Source organism: Calonectris borealis, chromosome 4 (genome assembly GCF_964195595.1).
Source record: "Calonectris borealis chromosome 4, bCalBor7.hap1.2, whole genome shotgun sequence".
Taxonomy (NCBI): domain Eukaryota; kingdom Metazoa; phylum Chordata; class Aves; order Procellariiformes; family Procellariidae; genus Calonectris; species Calonectris borealis.
The window spans coordinates 53,712,637-53,732,095 of record NC_134315.1 but is presented as its reverse complement, the minus strand read 5'-3'; the positions used below and the strand labels follow the sequence as shown (position 1 = coordinate 53,732,095).

Here is a 19,459-nt window from a genome sequence, read left to right as displayed (position 1 = left end):
AAAAATTGAAACTTCATACATTCTGGACATCTACAATGTAAATTTTATTACAATGTCCAGGAGAAAAATTCCAAACTGTTATTTGCAACCCCTTCTTTCTTCCTAAAGTAGAAAGCCTAAACATAAGACTTGATCTACTGGGAAAAAAACCACATTTAGCTTTGAAAACTAAAGCTAGTGAAAACCTAGTTACATATCAGCACTGAAAAGTAACCTTGCTAAAAATGTATTTTACTGTACTTAAGATACTTTACGGTACTAAGTTACCATAATAATACCGTAGGTTTGTACTGTACATTGGACAAGAGTATCTCAGGTTGACATGTCAGCAAAATGAGAATAAATTACAGTAAGTTCAAACCTACTCTCTTTTTGCCTCACTGGAAGTACTAAAGGCTTTGAGTATTAAATGTCATAAATGCAAGGGTGCAACGTTTCATCTACTGGAGAAGATGGCAATGATTTCACTCATTCTGCATTTAATCAGTTAGCTGCACTCCCAACAAAGGCAGTTATCAATAGTTATCAACTAAGACAGCTATAACTAAGATTAAACGTCACAACAGAAAGAAATAATAGAGAAATTTTCTATACACTGGAATTCACTGATGCTGAGTTGATCTAAAGGGTGGGGGTTTTTTTATATATATATATATATTAAAAAAAGTGTGTGTGTGTATATATATTCATTTTTATATATATGCAAGTGTCTGTGTATGTATGCATGTGTATACGGAAATGTTACATGGCTGCAGTTCCTTTAAAATACATTACTTTGATATACCCTTTTGCTAATATGAATTAAGGCTGTTCCCTCTAATAAAGGCAGAGGTTTAGGAATACTGCCTAAAAAATAGTCATCAAAATAAATCAAAGAACAGAGCATTATTACTTGTAGTAATTCTTGGTCACTTCTTTGGGGAAAAAGTTCCTTCAGTGTTTCCAGCTTTGCGTCTCTGATGTCTTCCTCTACATTCTTCTTCACAGCTGGCAGCTGATCCCCACCATTTACGTATGTCAACTGGGGTCGTTCATCTTCAGGCTGTTCATCATCATCAGACTGTTCAGAGCTATGATGTACGGGGTAGGAGAAAAAGAATTAAAATTTATTTTTGCTTATGAATATTTTACTCTTTCAGAACATTACTGTAAACCAAAACCAACAGGATCGCACAAAATGTGTTTAAGTGCATTCAGTAACACTGAATCAACTTGTACCCAAAGTGATAACTCCTATTCAGGAGAAAATAAGACATATACGATTAAGTACAGTCTTCTGTTTGCAGTAAACACATTTCAACTTAGCAAAGGAAAGAAGAAAGGAGGAACAGACAAGGGAAATACCATGACTTACCCTCGTATTGTGCTATAAAATGTTACTTGCCAATTTAGCAACAACCATCTTAACACATTTCATCATTTCAGCTACCTATATTACATCAGACCATCTCAAGTTTGTCTCAAACAGTCTTGCTAGTATTTATTTGCCCAACAGATAAACAGATGTGGATAAGTTCTTTGTAAAAACTTTCCAGGTGTGGTATCAACTCTCTGTCCTAGTTCTCAGCTCACTGAGAAAGAAAATTCAAAGATCCTTATGAAGCATCTTAAACATGTGAACATGGGAAGAACCTTTCTGAAAAAAGCAAAGTCCTGAACTTACTGGAAGATTTATTATTAGAGCTAACCTATAGGAAAAGCAATCCCTATATATTTTTCACGATATTCAGTTGCACAGACAGAGTTGAACTTAAGCACAGGTCTCCCATCCTACTGCCCTCCATAGACACATGAAAATCTCCTTTCCTGAATGAAAATTAGTTGAACTGTGTGGAGTTTGACATTTCATAAGGGCTTCACCACCAGAAAGGCTTGCCTGCAGGTCTCTTTACCCAGATATAGGTAAAAGACTAAAAATAAACCTGTTTTTCCTCACTATATGTTTCTTTAGTTGCAATAGGCAGATTGCAATACAATTGTGAAAAAAGCAGTAACATGCCACTTATGTAGAAGATACACACTATTTTGAGACAACCATTCATCAAATAATCTTTTTCTCCCTATCCTGTTCAAAAGGCACACACAGCCACGGGAACTCTCTGGTTGTGCCTCTTAGAGTAAAAAAAAAAATCCTCAAAACAAAAAATAACCCAAATTCCTCTTCAATCCACCAAGCCACCTACTTGTAAGCTTCAGAAGGTGAATCCAGCATCCACTTTAAAAAAAGTCTTAGTGAAATGGCATATTGAAATTCCTACTAGCATATTTCAGATCTTTTTGCCTTGATGAGGAAAAAAGCTTCTTTATAAACTGCATTTAAAAAACAAAAAATCAATGCAAATGGAAATAGTAACACAGTGCAATTACCCTACCCCTTCCTATCGGGGATTAACATCTAGGTACTTGTCAACAAAGTCAGAGTTGCACACATCATAAATCTTGTCCTCTTTGTACAATCACGTTCTTATCAAGCGTGAAGAAACACTCATTTAACCGCTAAACGAGTATGACTCCAACCCACAAAACCTTGTGTTAGAGTTCTGCTTTTTTCCAACAGAGTCCAGACAGTGACTCTGGTAGAGAAGCTTGCGGCACACTTCCTTTTAGGAAAGATGTGCTTTCTCCTCTGAACTTTCTGCTTTCTGCTCTATCCCTTATTCAGGATCAGGGGGGCTGGGATACCCTGCAAAAAGAAAAAAAATTCACAAAACCCCCAAGCACTATGTAACACATGCACTAAAATGCACAGTGCAAAGACACTTGATTGACTGATTCTGTGCAAAGCTGGGCTAAATTCAGCACAAGCCAGAACTCATAAGGCTGGCCAGATCCAAGCTAACTCCTGCCACACTCTCAATTTGTTTATTAGCTCAACCAGAACGCCACTTGTGAGACAGCTTAGTGGGTTCAGTACACATCAATTAGCACCTGAGCCAACACACCGTGCCGAAGTGTGCCTGGTGCGTAAGAGACCAGTGGCTACACAAGAATAATGAAGAGTACAAGAGGATGTAGCTTATGTTCACCAATCCCACCAGGAGCCACTTTGCTGTCTGTCTCTCACTCCCAGTAATCGGAATACAGTACAGAAATAGCAAGCTGTGGCTCTGCAAGTTGGATCCTGCATAGCTTATTAGCGTCAGCTCCACATAGTACAAAACCGCCTGTACTGCTTCCAAATCAGGTTGATCCCAGAAGCAGTGTAACTATGTTGACACAGCACTGCACACAAGCCAATTCGGTGCATGCAGCCAGCTTGCCATCTCTGTATCCTTGCACAATCTACAACTTAAACCATAGACAGAAACAGGAGTTCACTCTGCTAACTACTAAATTTTTTTTTTCTTACCAAGTATCTGCCTTAAGTTGAAACTTCGGGGAAGATGCATTAAAAAAAGTTTCAAGAATTTCAGATAATAGCAGCAGGGAAAAGCACTATTTCATTTCTGCTGACAAGCTCCAGTAACTCCATGCTCTGTGTAAGGACTGAAAATCTGACAAGTGACTATGCCTGTTAAGGTTGCTATTCCCATAGAAGTTTTCTGCAGATTAGTTCAGCCAGACTATCAAAAAAGCAGGTTAAGCCATCTTGTTTTGCTTAGCACAAGAACATTTAAGGGGCACAGACAATTACCACATTTCAGTTCACACAGATATATAACTAGCAGGTAATAAATAGCAGGGGTTTCTTTAAACCATTCCAACTGGTTGTGCGAGATGTCTGTCTACATCTTGTCTCTCCTGCACTCTCAATGCTGTCTTTTTAGCACCCATCCAAGTGACTCTTGCACACTATTCTCTTCTCTCCCAGCTTATTCAAAAATATAAATTTCCAAATCACTAAAAGAAAAAGCTTTCACTAAGCATAGCAAACTCATCATGCAACTAATATTTAACTTCAGCTCAGGAACTCTTATACTACACACTGAAGCACTACTTGCTTTCCTGTCCACTATGGCTTCATTACAAAAAAAAAAAAAGGAGCTAAAATCAACTCTAATACAGTTTAAAACTAATAAAGCAAATATTTTGTGGTTAAACTTTCAAGTGCCATTAAAAGGATTTCAGAGGCGCAAATGCACAAACGTATAATGAACATCACGTATCATTCAACACCACAGGACTCCTCCCTTGTCAGTGCCTTTTCTGAGAAAATGGCTTAAGAGCTGGATTCTTCCTCCCTGGAAATCCAGTAAAGTTTAGTTAGGGACAGGTAAATCACAAAACCAGTAAAGCACAACCTAGCCTCTGATTTTCAATTCAGTATTTCAATTTAGAACATCACACTAGGTTGCAAAAACATTACAGAAAACTGACTTAAAGCATACATTACAACCGCATCTCTCCTTGGAGCCCTGTTTTCTTTTGCAGCACTGAAGTTTCTTGGTTCTTCATCTTCGCTGTCTGAAGACACATCTAGGAACTGTACCCCTCTTCGATGCTTGAAATAAGATCGCTTCCTCGTCCTCTTGGCTTCAGGAGTTTCTGGGATGGCGGAGTACCCTGTGCAAGCCATATCAATAGGAGAAAAGATAGGAGACAATGACTTATGACTTACGACTTCAAATATTTATCTGTACTTGGAGCATTCAGATAGCTATGATTTCTTCTTTGTACACAACAACCATTTAAACAGAACTCACATCCTTATGCATGCAAAATTCCTGTAAGCTGTATTCCTTAAAGTAGAATTTAAGATGGCAAAGATCTTAAGATGGCAAAAAAAAATTTAGGATGGCAAAAGATCCTCAGCCCTCTTAGATCAAACAAATAATTTTTACACCACAAAGTTTCAGAGATCGTATATTTTAGGTTAATAACTACTTATAAATACATTTTTATTTTTGGAAAAATGAGTAATCAGCAAAATCCTCTGAACTAGTTCCAGGCTGATCAGGACATGGATAGAAACATACTGGTCTATCTGATGGCTGATTTATGATCTGCTTGTCTTGATAGCTTTTCAGAAAGGAAATGTCAGTGTTATACTGCAGAAAATTAGGAAGCTACACCGAGGAACTTGACAGGTAAGTTGCAACTCCTACAGAGATACAATCTATTTAGCCAGTCTTTTCCACATTATGCTCCAGATGATTCTTAACAAGGAAACTTAGCATACGGAAGGATGCTTTGTGTTATATATGAAGCATCAGGATATAGATAATCTATATATAATCAGGATATGTCACTGTGAAGACGTCTCACAAATCATGTACTACCTTCAGTGACACTTGCAAAATTGACCCACTATGCGTGCATTAGCTTGTATTAACTTTTCAGTTCTGAACATGCTTGTAAGACAACCAAAAGCATAAGCAGCCAGTCTATTCATATAATTCCTGAATTAGTCACGAATAATGCATGATTAAGTCCCCCAATGTCAGCTACACCTGAAAACAACTCCATGCATATATCTAGATGGGGAAAACATGATCACACAGGGAAATCTACACAAAACCTGACATACAAAATAGGTCTTGAACCTGAAGCAGAGAGAGGATTAGAACACTGTAAAACAAAATCAAAAAGCCTACGCTTTATTAGACTTTGGCCTATCGCCCTCTTTCAGCACAGTACGATCTAACTGCATATATTGTGTATTTCAAGGTGGTTCTAACTAAAACTCTGATGCTCCCATATAAGCCTAGGCAAGGTAAAACACACGGTTCAATCCATTGCCTACGGAGGCTAGAACAGTTCTGCTACCATTTTTAGAAAACCCTAAGGAAAAAAAAACCTTTTTAGTTGATACACGTAGACTTAAACGTGCAGCTTCTAGCTCTTCTGTCTTTAAACCTGCATTAAACAGAACTAAATACTTGGATGCAATTGCCACCTCTTAAGTGTGCTATTTCATGTCAGTAATTGAAGAAAAGCACTCAAGGCGTTTTGCGAAAGCTATGAGCCATGCACCATACGTAGCCTGACCTAGTGCAGTAGTCCCACACATTCAAGACTTCATTCCTTTCTACCACTTTACCATTTTTATAGCCAGTGCTGGAAAGAAAGCATAGTTGGTAAGTCGAGTAACTTTGTTTAAGACCAGACAAATTATGGACCCTAGAGGTATATGACTGAAGACAGGAAGAACAACACATGGAGCAGAGAACGTGACAGCTGCAGAGAACATTTTCTGTGTGAAAGTAATCTTGCAGAAAATAAATTTAAAATAATTCACTGTGGCAGCATTTGATGGAAACAAAGATAAATCCCAAAAGTACAAGCAATTTGCTGACACAGGAGACTATGAGGTGATACTGGCTTTGAAAGGGAAAGGTACCCAAAAAACGAAAAAAAAAAAAAAACCACGGTACCAAATGTTACATAGTGCACTACTGAAAAGGAAGAAAAGAACTTGAAAATGGAGCTTAACACTGGTTAAAGGGATGGGAGTGAGTGTAACTCAAACTGCTTTAATATCCATGAGGAAATGTAAACAAGAGTTCAATAACAGTTCAAAAAAGCAATCGTTGAAGCCTTAAGTCTTCAGATAACCTTAGCTATGCATAGGAAAAATCCTATTGAAAATACGAAACACAATTCTAACCAGGCATTAGTCCATCAGTTTGGAAACAGAGGAGCGTGAAGAAGGAAGAGCACATAATTATTGTCATCTCAGCTTTTAATTCATGAAACATCACAGTCTGTCAGAGAGTTAGTTACAAGTAAGAACCGTCTTGGTTCAGCATCCTGTTTAGCAGAGAAACCCATGTTTTGATTTCCATCTTAAAACCTCTATAATCTGACATTTCCATATTTCTTACTGACCAGGTTTAATAAGAAGGGGTTTGTCTGTCTTTCGTGTCAAAGAAGAATCTGCTTCCCAGGTGACTGGCAAGTTTTACCTCCTATCTGCTGCTGCTGCCATCCAGCCCGCCCTCACTTCTCTGCTCCAGAACCAGGGGCACAGAAACAACGGCCACCTCCCGCTCCCCTCCTGGCTGATCAGGACAAAGGTCCATTTGGCAGCAAACACACACACACAGCGGGGAGCCCCTCCAGTTGCTGGCCTTAGACACCCAGTCCACCCAGGATGAAGCCTCAGTCTCCTCACTTGCTGGCACCAGAGCACAGGAGCCCCCAGGGCCCACACCCCACTCCGGTGGTCAGCACAGACCCCCTTGCACAGGCTCGCAGGCACACACGCCGTGCATCTCTCCACCCTCTACCCGGCGGCTGGCACCGGGAGCCCTCGTCTCGGGCTGCCCCACACACAAATGGGCAACTCAGACCCTTCCGGCTTCCCAGGCCGCTTCACCTCCTTGCTGGCTCGTCCCCTGGTACCCCCGCTCCCTCCACAGGGGCTGTGCAGGGGGTGGCACCGCAGACACGCGGGCCTCCGCAGCCCACGCTGGCTGTCACCTGATTTTCCACTCACTTTGGTCCCTCCAGCTGCTGGCACTTAGACCCCCATGCACACAGAATTGATTCCCCTCACCCAGGAAAGTAGCTAAAAGAGGAATTTAACAAGAAAACAGGACTAACTATGGTGATCATGATCAGGTGTATAATGACCTGTCTACGTGCAACCGACCCCTGTTATCCCCTTACCCCTCTGTTTTCCCCACACTTGTTCCTCTTCAAACCACTCTGATTCCTCCCCTTACCCACCTTCTGTGCCTCCCCTTAAACATCCCATAGCAAGTTTTGTGCAAACCTAAAAAGCTCTTACTTGCATCTTATGAGTCCCATACCCCCAAAGGTAGCAATCCCCCCCAGCCTGAACGGTGCTCCCAACAGCCTTGCTGTTGACTCACGGTGATGGGCATCACCCACAACTCATGGGGCTGACAGCCCTTCTGTGACAGCTCTGGGAGAAGCCAGGGCAGGGGCCATTCCTCCGATTAGCTTATTCGGGCTCCCGCACCCGCCACTGTGTCTCTGTGCGAAGACGAGCCTTTTACCTCGTGAGATGACACAACAAGTACCACCTATGTGGCTGGTATTGAATAAAAACGAGCTCCCCACTCCCAGACAGTATCTGATTTACGTTCTAAGAAGATGGGTGAGAACACAGAGCAAGAGAGAACAGATAGAAGAGACCACAAAATTAGAGAGAGAATAGCTATGGTTTATTAAGAGCCTCAGTGAAGGACAACAGACAGTAATATACTTTGAATTGGGGTGGTGGATGGGTGAAAAAAAATCTCCACGCTCATTTCCTACACCAAAGAGCTTTGAATCATGAATAAGAAAACAGACCAAAACAATTACACAGGGAAGGTGCAGGACAGTCAGCTACAACACTCCTGGGAGAGTTGAGTTTTAATGATACAACTGTCAGTATAAGTCCTCACATAAAAGTATTTTACATCCTCATAATGCAAATACAGTACATGGGCATCCTCTCCCCTCTAGCACATCAATCCTTTCTTAAAACTCCCATGCCCATAATCCAAACACCAGTGGTGCTTTCTCAGCTGCTAACTCTGGAACCGTAATTTCAGCTGGAATTAAAGAGAGTTTCTTCTGCCTCTGTTCATTAACGCAGAAACTTGCTGAGTCAAGTTACTACAGAGCATAACGGCAGTTTTCAAAGCTGATTTGCCGCAGAGACTAGACACAGAAGAGGCTAGAATAAATTCATCCGATAATCAAATGGAGAAATGAGCTGCATGGTGTCGAATTCCTTCGTCTGTGATGAAATGCCTCAATTTTAATCGAGTTATCATAAAAATGTAAACCTTTTCTATCACTTTCAAAACATGAGAGAGGATTATGGTTATGATTTTTAGAAGAGGCAGAAGTTTCACTTTGCAAAGTAATCTTGTTATCTTGAAAAGCCCATACATGTGTAAACTTAGGAAGGCCTAAAAATTACAAGTTCTGAAGCAGCAACATACTGTCCCAAGACAGGCCTCCCTGCAACCAAGACTAAAGTGTTGGCAGTAGAAAATTCCTCAGCGGTACCTTCTTCTGTCTATGCATGTTTGGAAGGAGATGTGTTATCCCTGACACAGTTGCTTTGCTTTATCGGAAAACCACGTAAGTTTTAAGATGAATACAGGAGAACAGCAAGAGAGACCTTTGAATGTATCAAACATTTTTATTAGATTTAAACATAAAGTTGTGGGCAAATTTATTTCAGTAATTCCTCTCTAGCCAAGAAAAATAAAGCAGAAAAATTCTGAAGGTTATAAAGTTGGGCTAGCTGAGCAAGGGCTATCACAACAGGACAGAAATATGAGATGCACAAAAAGATGTGAATGGAAATATCAAAACAGGTCTATAAGAAACATGAGAAGTTCACAACTCTACTGAATTAACAGAATTGATCAAGCCAGTTTTCATGATCTTTGCCTTGTAGGTAGCTTATATTCCAAAAATATGCCTCCTGCAAGTTGCATGACATGCAAATGACAGGTACTCATGACAGCTTTGCTTAGAAGCATCCTTACTGCATTAAAAAAAAAACAAAACAAAACAAAAAAAACCCCAAGGAAGTTTACAAAAATAACACGGTCTTAAAAATAATTTTATCCTTTACAATAAAAACCTTGGAAGAGGTTTAGATTTAAATAAAAAGAGTATTTACTGTTTCACTTGGCGACTTCTCTTTTTATTTTTACTTTAAATAGCAACCACTGTCCAGTCTTCATGACAACTCCTAAATCCTACACCTGTGGAATGCCGAGTTGCCTGGAAAAAGCATTTTCCCTCTCAAAAAAGCAGTATTTCCTTCTCCCCCTTCTCCACCTATTCCACTGAACAGAATCCTTTATTAACAAGGGGGGGAGGGGGGAGACAGCAGAAATCACATATGTAATAAGAAGTCCTCATATTTAGAGCAAATTATAACCTTGTAGAGCAGTAACAGATTAAACAGTTATTGCCACAGCATGTAATTATTGGAGGCAGAGCTTCCTGATCACAGGCGATTAAAAAGGACTATTAAGGAATGCCTGCAATCATAAGACAAGTGTTTGACTCTTAAGGCCAGAAATAAGAAAACACATAAGTATCCCTAACTGGAGAGGTAAACAACAAAAACAAAACCCAACAACAACTGATTTTTGCTATCATACAAAGAGACTCCATGAGAATAACCGGATAAAACTGTCTATGATTATATGGAGACAACGTTAAGTTACAGATGAAGGTACTCAAACACAACTATAACTATATTTATATAAAAAAACTATAACTCATGATGTTAGAGCAAATATTTTGTTTAGTTTAGTCAGTAAACGCACAGCTTCAACTCCTCTTGAAAAAACTTCACCTTGAAATTTTTTTTTTTTTTTTAAAAATCATACTCACTACAGTCTTCCGGAAAGCATATACCTAGTGCAGAGCCATAATACATTGCCCTATAATTCTAAATATAACCTCCTACACAAACCATACATCACACAGAGAAAGCCAGCCTCTTCTCTCCCAAATAAAAACAAAACTGAGGTAATACTTAGAAGCTTACCACATTTACTGACACTGCACAACAAACATTGTCAAATGGAAAGTAATTTCCACCTAGTTTTGGAAAGCAGTATCAAATGCATGCTGCTCAAGTCTATAAGCTAATTAATATTCCATTTTCAAAGGGAAGTCCCTTTCATTTGCTAAAATAATCCTAAATACCAGTGTTACTCTAAGGTGCTTCTTAAAGAGACCATTTAAAAATGATGATTACTTCAACATATCTTCCCATGAATCCTCAGAAAAGTTCACTAGGTACTGGTGTCATTAGTTTTTTCCAGAAACGCTTTAAGTAGAATTATACTCTACGAACTGTGACATAAGCAAAAGACATGACTTCCTCAGATCATAAAGAAAAATAATAACAGATGAGAACAAAAAAAGCAGTCCCAGTGCAAGTGAATGATGTGACACTCTGAACATCGTAACCTGCCAGTGCAGTCATTTGGGTTATATATGTGAATTATACAGAGAGGATATCAACAAAATCAACCATTAATAACAGGATTATACATAGTAGTTTAATTTCATCTACAACTTTTATTTCAATTCATTGTTGAAGCTTTGTAAGCATGCTTTTTGAATACAAATCTCATTTTGAAATTCATGATCGTAATTATTCTAATTTGTATAGTTCTAACACAGTTCTGCTCCATTTCTACAATTGGAACAATCTCATTATCTTAGCAGACCAGGCTATTTACATAATTAAAAATATCTAACTGAAAATTAAGAAGATAGCTTCATTGTTTTCCTAACAGACTAATAGAAACCAAATGTGCGTATTATTTAGTAAATAATACTAATTTTTACAGAAAATTGTAGTAAACAACTCCAATGCATTTTTCCAACTCTTTAGAGAGGTATCTTTCAGATATAATTTGATAACTGCCCCCATAGTTGCTTCCTATCCCTCAGTTAAGTGATGGCTGCAAAGCCACTGCAAGCCTTCATGATTTTGAATGTACACAAGTGTATAAAGACAACCAGTTCTTGTGGCCATCATACTACAAATTGCTTATTGAAGCGTAAGGTATGTATGTTCAATACAAAGCAACAAGAAGCATTACACATGTACATACCCAGAGCGTAGAACAATCTACCAATATTAGTTTGTTCTGGGAAAACAAAACAAAAAAATTAGCTAAAAAGATAATGGTGTTTCATGACACAAGAGACATCATCTGACTCTTTTTTCCAAGATGAATGAAATTAAAACAATGATATTTTTCATTAGATGCATATTTCGGGACACGTGACAAAACAGAAATCCAAAGAAATCCCTAGGAAATTATACTGAACCATTTGGGCTCCTGAAGGAAAAAGTCTGATTTTAAAATTCTTTTTACATACACAATATGATTGCATGATACCAAATTAAATAGGACAAAAAAGCCATCAGCTACTTAATTTTTTTTTTTGTGAAATAAAGAACACTCTCCTCTTGTTTCCCCAGTTTCATGTACCAGTATTTTGTGAATCCACTGTGTTTGTCTTCAGAAGAAATACGAGTAATTGCTGTCCTCACATGATTTATTGAGCATTAGGGCAAGTTATTTTTAGTTAACTTGGTGTAAACTGCTTCTTGTACAAAACAGCTCCATACTTTGACTTATGTATTTAGCAGCAGAGAGAGCACACAGTGCCATAAGCTGGTTAGCTCTGTACCTTTTCCATGATAATTCAAGAAAAAAACAAAATAGCTGTTCATTTTATCTGACCCAAAGCACGAAAACTTCTGTCTTCCTGTTGCTAATTAGGAAACAAGGAGGATAGGCATCTGCTAATCAAATCTATTTCCTCCTTTATATTTAAGTGCCTCACAACCTGCAGACAAAATTTGAGTGTTTTATTTTCAGTTAACTTCTACAGATGTAGAAAATGTTATTTGATTTTTAAAATGGTTAATTAATTATTTTAAATGGGTTACATAACAATGATATGCAAATAAGCGAAAAAGTCACCAAACCACTCCACCTTCTTTAAACACTCAATATCTGTGAAAGATAAAGCATTATGTAAATGCAAAGTACTAGTAATTACATCTAAATTTTAAATGTTAATTAGCACCCCAGTTCTACACCAGCATCTGTGTCCATGGACTCTTATTTAAGTCAGCCACTTACCACAATTTTGGCTGCACTTCTACTCTACTCTGTTTTACTAGTGGCTACCATCATCTCCCACTTGTTTTCCTCACAATTTCTCAGCCTTCCACAACAGTTCCTCTTTTAGGCTGCCCTTCATCTTTCCTTTTATTACCTCATATCTAAACTCATACTCATGCCTCCAAATTGGTTATTACACTCCTTCTCCTCCTCAGTCCTACCCTTGTAGAATATAAGCCAAGGGACACCAGTATTTTGAAAAACAACAAGGTCCAAAGTTTGTTGGCCTTGGTAGTTATGGTCTACCTACATGCTTCCACTGACAAAGTCAAGTCCACAGGCAGATTAAAGGAAAAAATATAATATTAAAAAAAAAAAATCACAAAGACAAATCAAGCCACAAAACGAGCAGCACCATCCACTACTTCACATCTACGTTCACCGTCAAACAAGGGTACCTGCATTCAGTAGCTCCTACACTGCACAGGACAGTGACCTACCACAAACAGGAAGACAACACCTGTTCCAAAGTGCACTTCCGCAGAGCGCCAGTTTTTTCACGCAATCCATCACAAAGCACACACATGCAGAAGCCACAACTAAGAGTTGCTTGCTTCTTGTGTTAAGTTCCCCCTGCCACCAAAACATCCTCTCTGCTAGTAGATAGGCTACTTAACTCCAGACTGGCAACTCTCAAGCCAAGATTTAAAGGTTTTGTATATTTTTTTAAACATAAAGCACTGATTGATATTTACTAATGTAAACATGAGAGCACTCCCGTCAACTGAAAACAGTCAACCTGCATAAAACCAAAATTCATGGAATAGTAAGTATCAATCTACTATAATATCGATTTGGCTCACCTTTAAAAGAAGAACGCCTCCTTGTACATGAAAGGTTCTCTGTTATCGCAGAGATAAAGTACTATGATAAACTGCCTTCCACCAAGGGAAAGCTGTATGCAAAAGAAATGTAGTTAAACAACAACAACTGATACTGTTGCTCCATTACTGACTAAATGCATAGTCAAAGTTTGTCTGATCTCTCCAAGAACACCTGTATCTTGACATCTGTATCAGAAGTTATACGGAATGTCCGAAATATATAAAATAATCAGCCACAAATAATTTTTGTTCTTCCGTTCTTACTCCTTCAGTAACAGAAAAGCTACCGGTGAATGTGATTACGCAGTTGACAGCCGCTACAGTTCTTTATTTGTATTAACTGATGAATCTGAACAGAAACAGCACATCTCCAGTGTATCAGTCAGACAAACCAGTAAATTACTACACAAGCAAGGTTTTCACGTTTCCATGAAAATCACAAGCTACTGCCAGAAGAGGGAACAAACACTGCTACAAAACTATTAATGCAATCAGCAGCAGGTTTCTCAGCTCTTTACAAAACCAGGCCCAACTGAGAAGAAACTGTTTTCTTTCTTTTCAGTTTTATCTGTGATATTGCACATTGCATTAGCCTAGGACTGTAGTGAAAAAAGTTAAGTCTATGTAGTGTTGCAATTATCAGACAACTAAGAGTTTTTTTTTTTCCTTTGAAAACCCTGAAATGCCATGTTAGTGAAAAATAAGTATCAGTAAAGATAATTAATAAATAGGCAAACATAACATACTTTAAACACCTAAACTGTAGCTTATTTACACAACTGAAAAAAATCATTTCGGCTTTAGCTATCAGAGGTTTCTGACTTGACTGTAAATGCACAGGTTCAATTAGAGCAAGCACGGTTGCAAATAAGGATACTTTTGTGGAAATTGCTGTGAAATATGTGCGCACAGAAAAGCACATTGGTAAAACAAGAAAAGAGGGGGGAAAAAAAAGACAGTAATTGTTTTATTTCTGGAAGTGAAGTACCTACACTGTTCTCATGCTACTTGCAAAACACCTGACTCACCAGTTATCTCTGCCACATCCGAAGCTGGAGTATCTGGCCTGTTGCTGTCATCCGTAGCTTCATCCTCATCCCCTCCAGCAGCACCACCCGCTGCAGCAGAGTGAGCTGCCTGCGCCTGGGCTGCCGAAGGAGACACAGTTTCCTGCTCCGCGTTTTTTCTCTTCCTCTCAAAGCGAAAGCGGTCCAAGTTGTAGAGACTCATATTCTTAACCGGTGGCTCCTGTCTGCAGGAGAGAAGACGGGCTCGACTGGGCAGTTTCTGTGGCAGAAGCCAGGAAGAGGGAAGAGGCGGCAGGACTCAGCAGGTACAGCTCACAGAAACGCCGGACAAGTGACCGGCGGCCACGGGAGCAGCCCGAGGGCCCCGCCGACCGGGCGCTCCCGAGCGCGCGCCCCCGTTCCCACGGAAACGGGAGGCCAGCGACGCTGTCAGGCAGCGGGGAGGCACCTGCCCACCCCTGCCCACCCCCTTCCTCCCACTCCCCCGGCCTCCCCCCTCCCCCCACGACGGCCGGCACCCCCCGCGCCCCGGCGACGGGCCCCGCACGCACCTGCCGCCCACCAGGGCCGACACCGGCGGGGCGCGGGGGCCGCGGGCGGGCAAGGCAGGGAGCGGCAGCGGGCCGGGCCGGCCACCCGAGGCACCTGACCGCCGCCGCGGCGGGGAGGGAGGGGGTGGCGGGCGGCGGGAGGCTGCCCGGGCAGCGGGGAGCACAACGCTCCCCGATGGCGGCGGCAACGGCCCGCTCCCTTCAGAATCGATGCGCGGTGGCGTCGGCGCTCGGTTATGACGTCAGCGCCTCCCCACCAATCACCTCGCCCGGACGGGGCGCGCGGGCGCGTGCGCCTTCGCGCCTTTTCCCTCGAGACCGGCGCGAGCTGGTTCCTTCCCCGCGCGCGGAACGACCGTTGGTCTCCGCGGGAGCGGGGGAGGAGCGGGGCGGCGGCGCCGGCGCCGGCCTCACAGCGGTCCCGTGGGGTGGCCGCGGTTCCTGAGAGTCCCCTGGGGTCTCCGGGTTCACGGAGGTCTCGCATCCACGTGTGGGCGCTCCCGCGGGGCTTGGGCAGGCAGGGCGGCGGCGGGACCGGTCCTCTCCGGGCAGCTGGGCCTGCCCCGCCGGGGGCTGCGCCTCGTCCGGGGGCTTGGCTTTCACTGCCGCCTCACGCAGTTCCGCTACCGCGGTGGCCAAGTAGATTTGCAGCGTCCAGCCCCTGGTACTGCGTGAATGCCATTATGGTACCAAATGCTTGCGTGTTCCTCTCCTGCCACCCCACCCCCAAGTTGAAAAGTGTGGGTGGGGGGCTGTGAGAAGACTGTCATAAAAGCTCTGGAGCCGTAGAACACAGGATTTAGGGCAGTTTTCAGCCCAGGCTCCTAGGCATGCTTCCAGGATTGTGTCCCTTTGGCAGAATAGTTGGAAAACCACCTCCTTTTGAAGTCCTAGGTCAGGACCCGCTGCCTGATTCTGGATGTCAGTCAATGCCAGATGGCGGTGGTGCGCAGGCAGCGTGGTCTGTGCAGGCAAAGGCCCGTGGGGTTAGCTGGCGTTGCGCTGAGAGTGTGGCCAGGGCTGAAGTGGTGTTCTTAAATACTGTAAGTGACAGAGACGTACTGAAACTACCTTTACACATCTGTCCTTCAGATACTAGCCACCTGTGAAATAAAGTGCCTCGAGGCCTGGCAGAAATAAATAAGTATTATGCTGGGGAGCCAGGTGCAGCAGCTATTAAAGACATTCTAGAGAGGTTGTGCTAGCTAACAGAAAAACGGAAGAAAAGCCAGCTCTGTAGCACCGGGCTTGCAGAGAGTTCCTTCACCGTTGACGCTATTTGCCATTTAAATTGCAGTAGCCCAAATGCCTGAGTGAGAGTCATGGCTGTGCTGTACTAGGTTATGTGCCACTGTCAGCGTTACTTACTACCAGGCTGCGTGGAGGCAGGGCTGACTGTGTTGTCTGACAAACTTGCTACAGCCTGAAAGCTGGAAGTGATCCAGGTATTTCCAGAAACGCCACCTACACATCCATTACCTCTACCTGGAAATTTCTTTCTATCAAAATTAGTTTCTATCACCAATAGTCAGCAAATCTAGGTCTTGGCTACGTCATACTGAATCATCATTATAATAAAGTTTGGTTTTCTGAGGGGGGCTCTCATGGAAGTTGTTTGGTGCTCCCTTTGCCACTGTGCCTTTTACAACACATTGTGGTGCTCGATAGTCACATTCACCCAGCACGAGCAGCTGGTTCGACTCATTTATACCTGATTCCAGTTCTCCTGCCCTTTCCATCAGACAAATGGCAAGGAGAAGTGGTACGGGTTTCAAAGGCTCTTCGATCTCACACATCTAAGTGACAAACCCATCTCATGTATTTATCAGTAGTGTCTCTTCTTACTCCAGCCTCAGGGCTGCGGCAGAAGAGTTTGCCATTTTGGTGTCCGCTAAAGCGAGGAAATAAAACTCAGTACTGAACAGGCAGATAAGCTTTGAGGAGCAAAAGGATTTGGAGGAACCCCTTTCCAAGTCAAGCTCCAGTGAAGATGTGTTGCCTCCAAATCAAATATTAATCCAATATTTGGATAGCAGAGGAGTTGAAATTGGTTGGAAGCTGCATTGTGTTAATCTCAAATTCAAATAATAAGTTGCAGCTGAACATGTAAATTGAACAGAAGACAGATTTCCCCCGCGGAGGTAGATGCCAAGGCACAGGCGGATTTACAGCCAAGGCACAGGTGGATTTACAGACGAGGCTGGTGGTGGAACAGTAGATGGTGCAGAGTTCATCTGAGGTAATCCTCTGAGGAGGGCTAAATTGTACTGGAGAAGGATGAGTCTCTGGGTGAGAGACACTGTTGACATATAAAAAGGCGACTGGTCTAGGGCTTTTATAGGAGAATTCTGCTTTGCAACTCATATCTAAGATAAATAATGCAAACAGCAGGTCAGTCTGAAAAGGGGAGAGGGATCTGCCTGTCAGCACAGGATTGGGTTACTACCAACTTGAAATTCCACCCGCTTGAAAGGCAAGTTATCCCCCAAAATGGGAATAAAGCAGTTCGTAGGTACATCAGAAGCTAAGCTGGGCGAGGGTTATAGGAGGAAAAAGGATGGACCATGAGGACACTTTCACTTGAGCATGTGGGTTTAGCTCCTTCCTGGACCTGATAACCATCACAAATCTCATCAGCTTCTTTGCAAAGTGTTAGTACTGGTGTTAGCATCTCTGATGTGATTGCCTCACACAAATTTACAGCAACACATATAAATATCTATAGTTTAAGAATCCTGACAAGGCTTAGACCACTCTTTCCATGAGGAGAGGATAGCAAAATACACGTGTGATAGATGTTAAGCCACATTGCTTGACTGACTTTGAGGACACAGTCAAACAATTATGGTAAATGTACAGAGACGCATAGGCTGTAAAGCTGAAAAGCTGAAAGAGTAATAATAGAAGAGTTGAGAAAAGAAAGATGAAACTGGAGAAAGCAAGTGTAAAGGGGAGCGTACACTCAGGTTAGTCTGTATTTGTGACTCAGCAAGGCAGTCAGGACCACCAGCCTTGGGGAAAAAAAAAAATCCAGAACTTGGGAGAGAAAGCAAGTACAAGCTAAGAAAACAGTGAAAATGAAAGGATTAAATTCAACACTCCAGAACATGTCAGATTTTAAAAGCATTGTGTTAACAGGAATTAGCCTGAACCTAGAAAATGCTGCAGCAGATTATTTCAGTTTTTTACAGTGCTTTGAACTTGAAAAGACTAGGTAATTGGTAGGTATTAGTATTATTAACAAGCTATCGTGAATTCCTGGCAAGCAAGGCAGGCAAAAGGTCTTTTTTGAGGTGCCAATGACACCGGTTAAACAGCTCGTGCTTATTGGAGAACTGACAGATTGCTGTCTGCTATTGTTTTGAAGGCTGATTTGTGAGATTTTTTTGCAAGAAAGTAGCAGAAATTTGAAAAGAATCTATTTATATACAGAATTGCTTTACATGCAACATTAGAGATGTTAAATTTGACTTGTTTTTACTTAAGCGACGGTTTTGTTGCTAGTGATAGAGAAGAGCATACCAGATGGTACGTAGGCCTCCTGAGATAATTATGAAGGTTTATAGAGCAGTGATATATAATAAAGGCCCAAACACTGAGAGGAGCAAAAGAAAACAAAAATATCAGATTAAAATTACTCTTTTTGAAATTGATGCAAATTGAATTTGCATTATCTTTAGTAAAAGTAAATTCAATTTTAAGGGTTTGATATTAAGAGTTAAAATCTGTCGGGATACAAAGAGTCGCATTTTATGTTACAGTTTACAAATTGACAAGGTATTAGTAAAATTGTTGTTCATTAGTAAACAATGAGCCAAGACAAAATGTGTCTATAGCCATTCCTAACAAGTCTTTTTTGTTTCAACTATTGTTCTTTCATCTTTGATTCATGCCCTTTTTGTGCCCTATCACTTCAAGGAATATTGGTAGGGGTGCTGTTTTGTATTAAAAAAAAAAAGTGAGGGGGGAAAGTCTACATTAACTATGATGTGAGAACACACCGAAGTTGTACTGTGGTATAAAATCAACAGGGTCTGTGACACAGATAGATCCTCATAGCACATCTGTTGGGGCTTGCCCCCAAATATTGTATAGGATTGGTGGGAAGTGTTTCTGCTTTGTTATAAATTGTGAGCAACAAGACAAGCTGTCAAATGTAGATGGGTTTGTACTTGATCATAAATTTAAAAAAAAAAAAAGAAAAAATCTAATAAAATGTTGAAACTAGTTCAGCTGCAGCTGGAAAAGCGATGGGAGTTGTACTTAGTACATGGCGTTGCTGTAGCAACTTCAACATACCTAAATATATGAATATCCAAACTATTCTGATGTGTGAGCTGCACAGTGATTACAGAGTAAGGCCTCAGGTCGGAATTGTCCCAGAGCTGAGTCTTTTCTCTCTTACCCAAGGGGGTGTTCCTTTTTATTGTCCATTGAATAGACAGCTTATTCTATTCAGCAGACAATAAAAA

At 41.3% G+C, this 19,459-nt stretch overlaps 1 protein-coding gene across 3 annotated transcripts in view; it reads right to left on the bottom strand.

The window, feature by feature from the left end:
• SMARCAD1 (SNF2 related chromatin remodeling ATPase with DExD box 1) overlaps nt 1–15,225 on the bottom strand; it is a 45,722-nt gene extending 30,497 nt beyond the window's left edge. Inside the window, exons 1-4 of one of the 3 annotated variants that reach the window (XM_075149581.1) lie at nt 14,988–15,225; nt 14,437–14,660; nt 4,329–4,503; nt 893–1,070 (exon numbers count right to left, since the gene is read on the bottom strand). In XM_075149581.1, the coding sequence (XP_075005682.1) occupies nt 893–1,070; nt 4,329–4,503; nt 14,437–14,638 (555 nt within the window). In that variant the 5' untranslated portion in view covers nt 14,639–14,660; nt 14,988–15,225. Of the gene's footprint in view, nt 1–892; nt 1,071–4,328; nt 4,504–14,427; nt 14,696–14,987 lie in introns of all 3 variants that reach the window. The other 2 variants (XM_075149579.1, XM_075149580.1) reach the window with 2 other exon arrangements.
• Nucleotides 15,226–19,459: the final 4,234 nt, after the last annotated feature.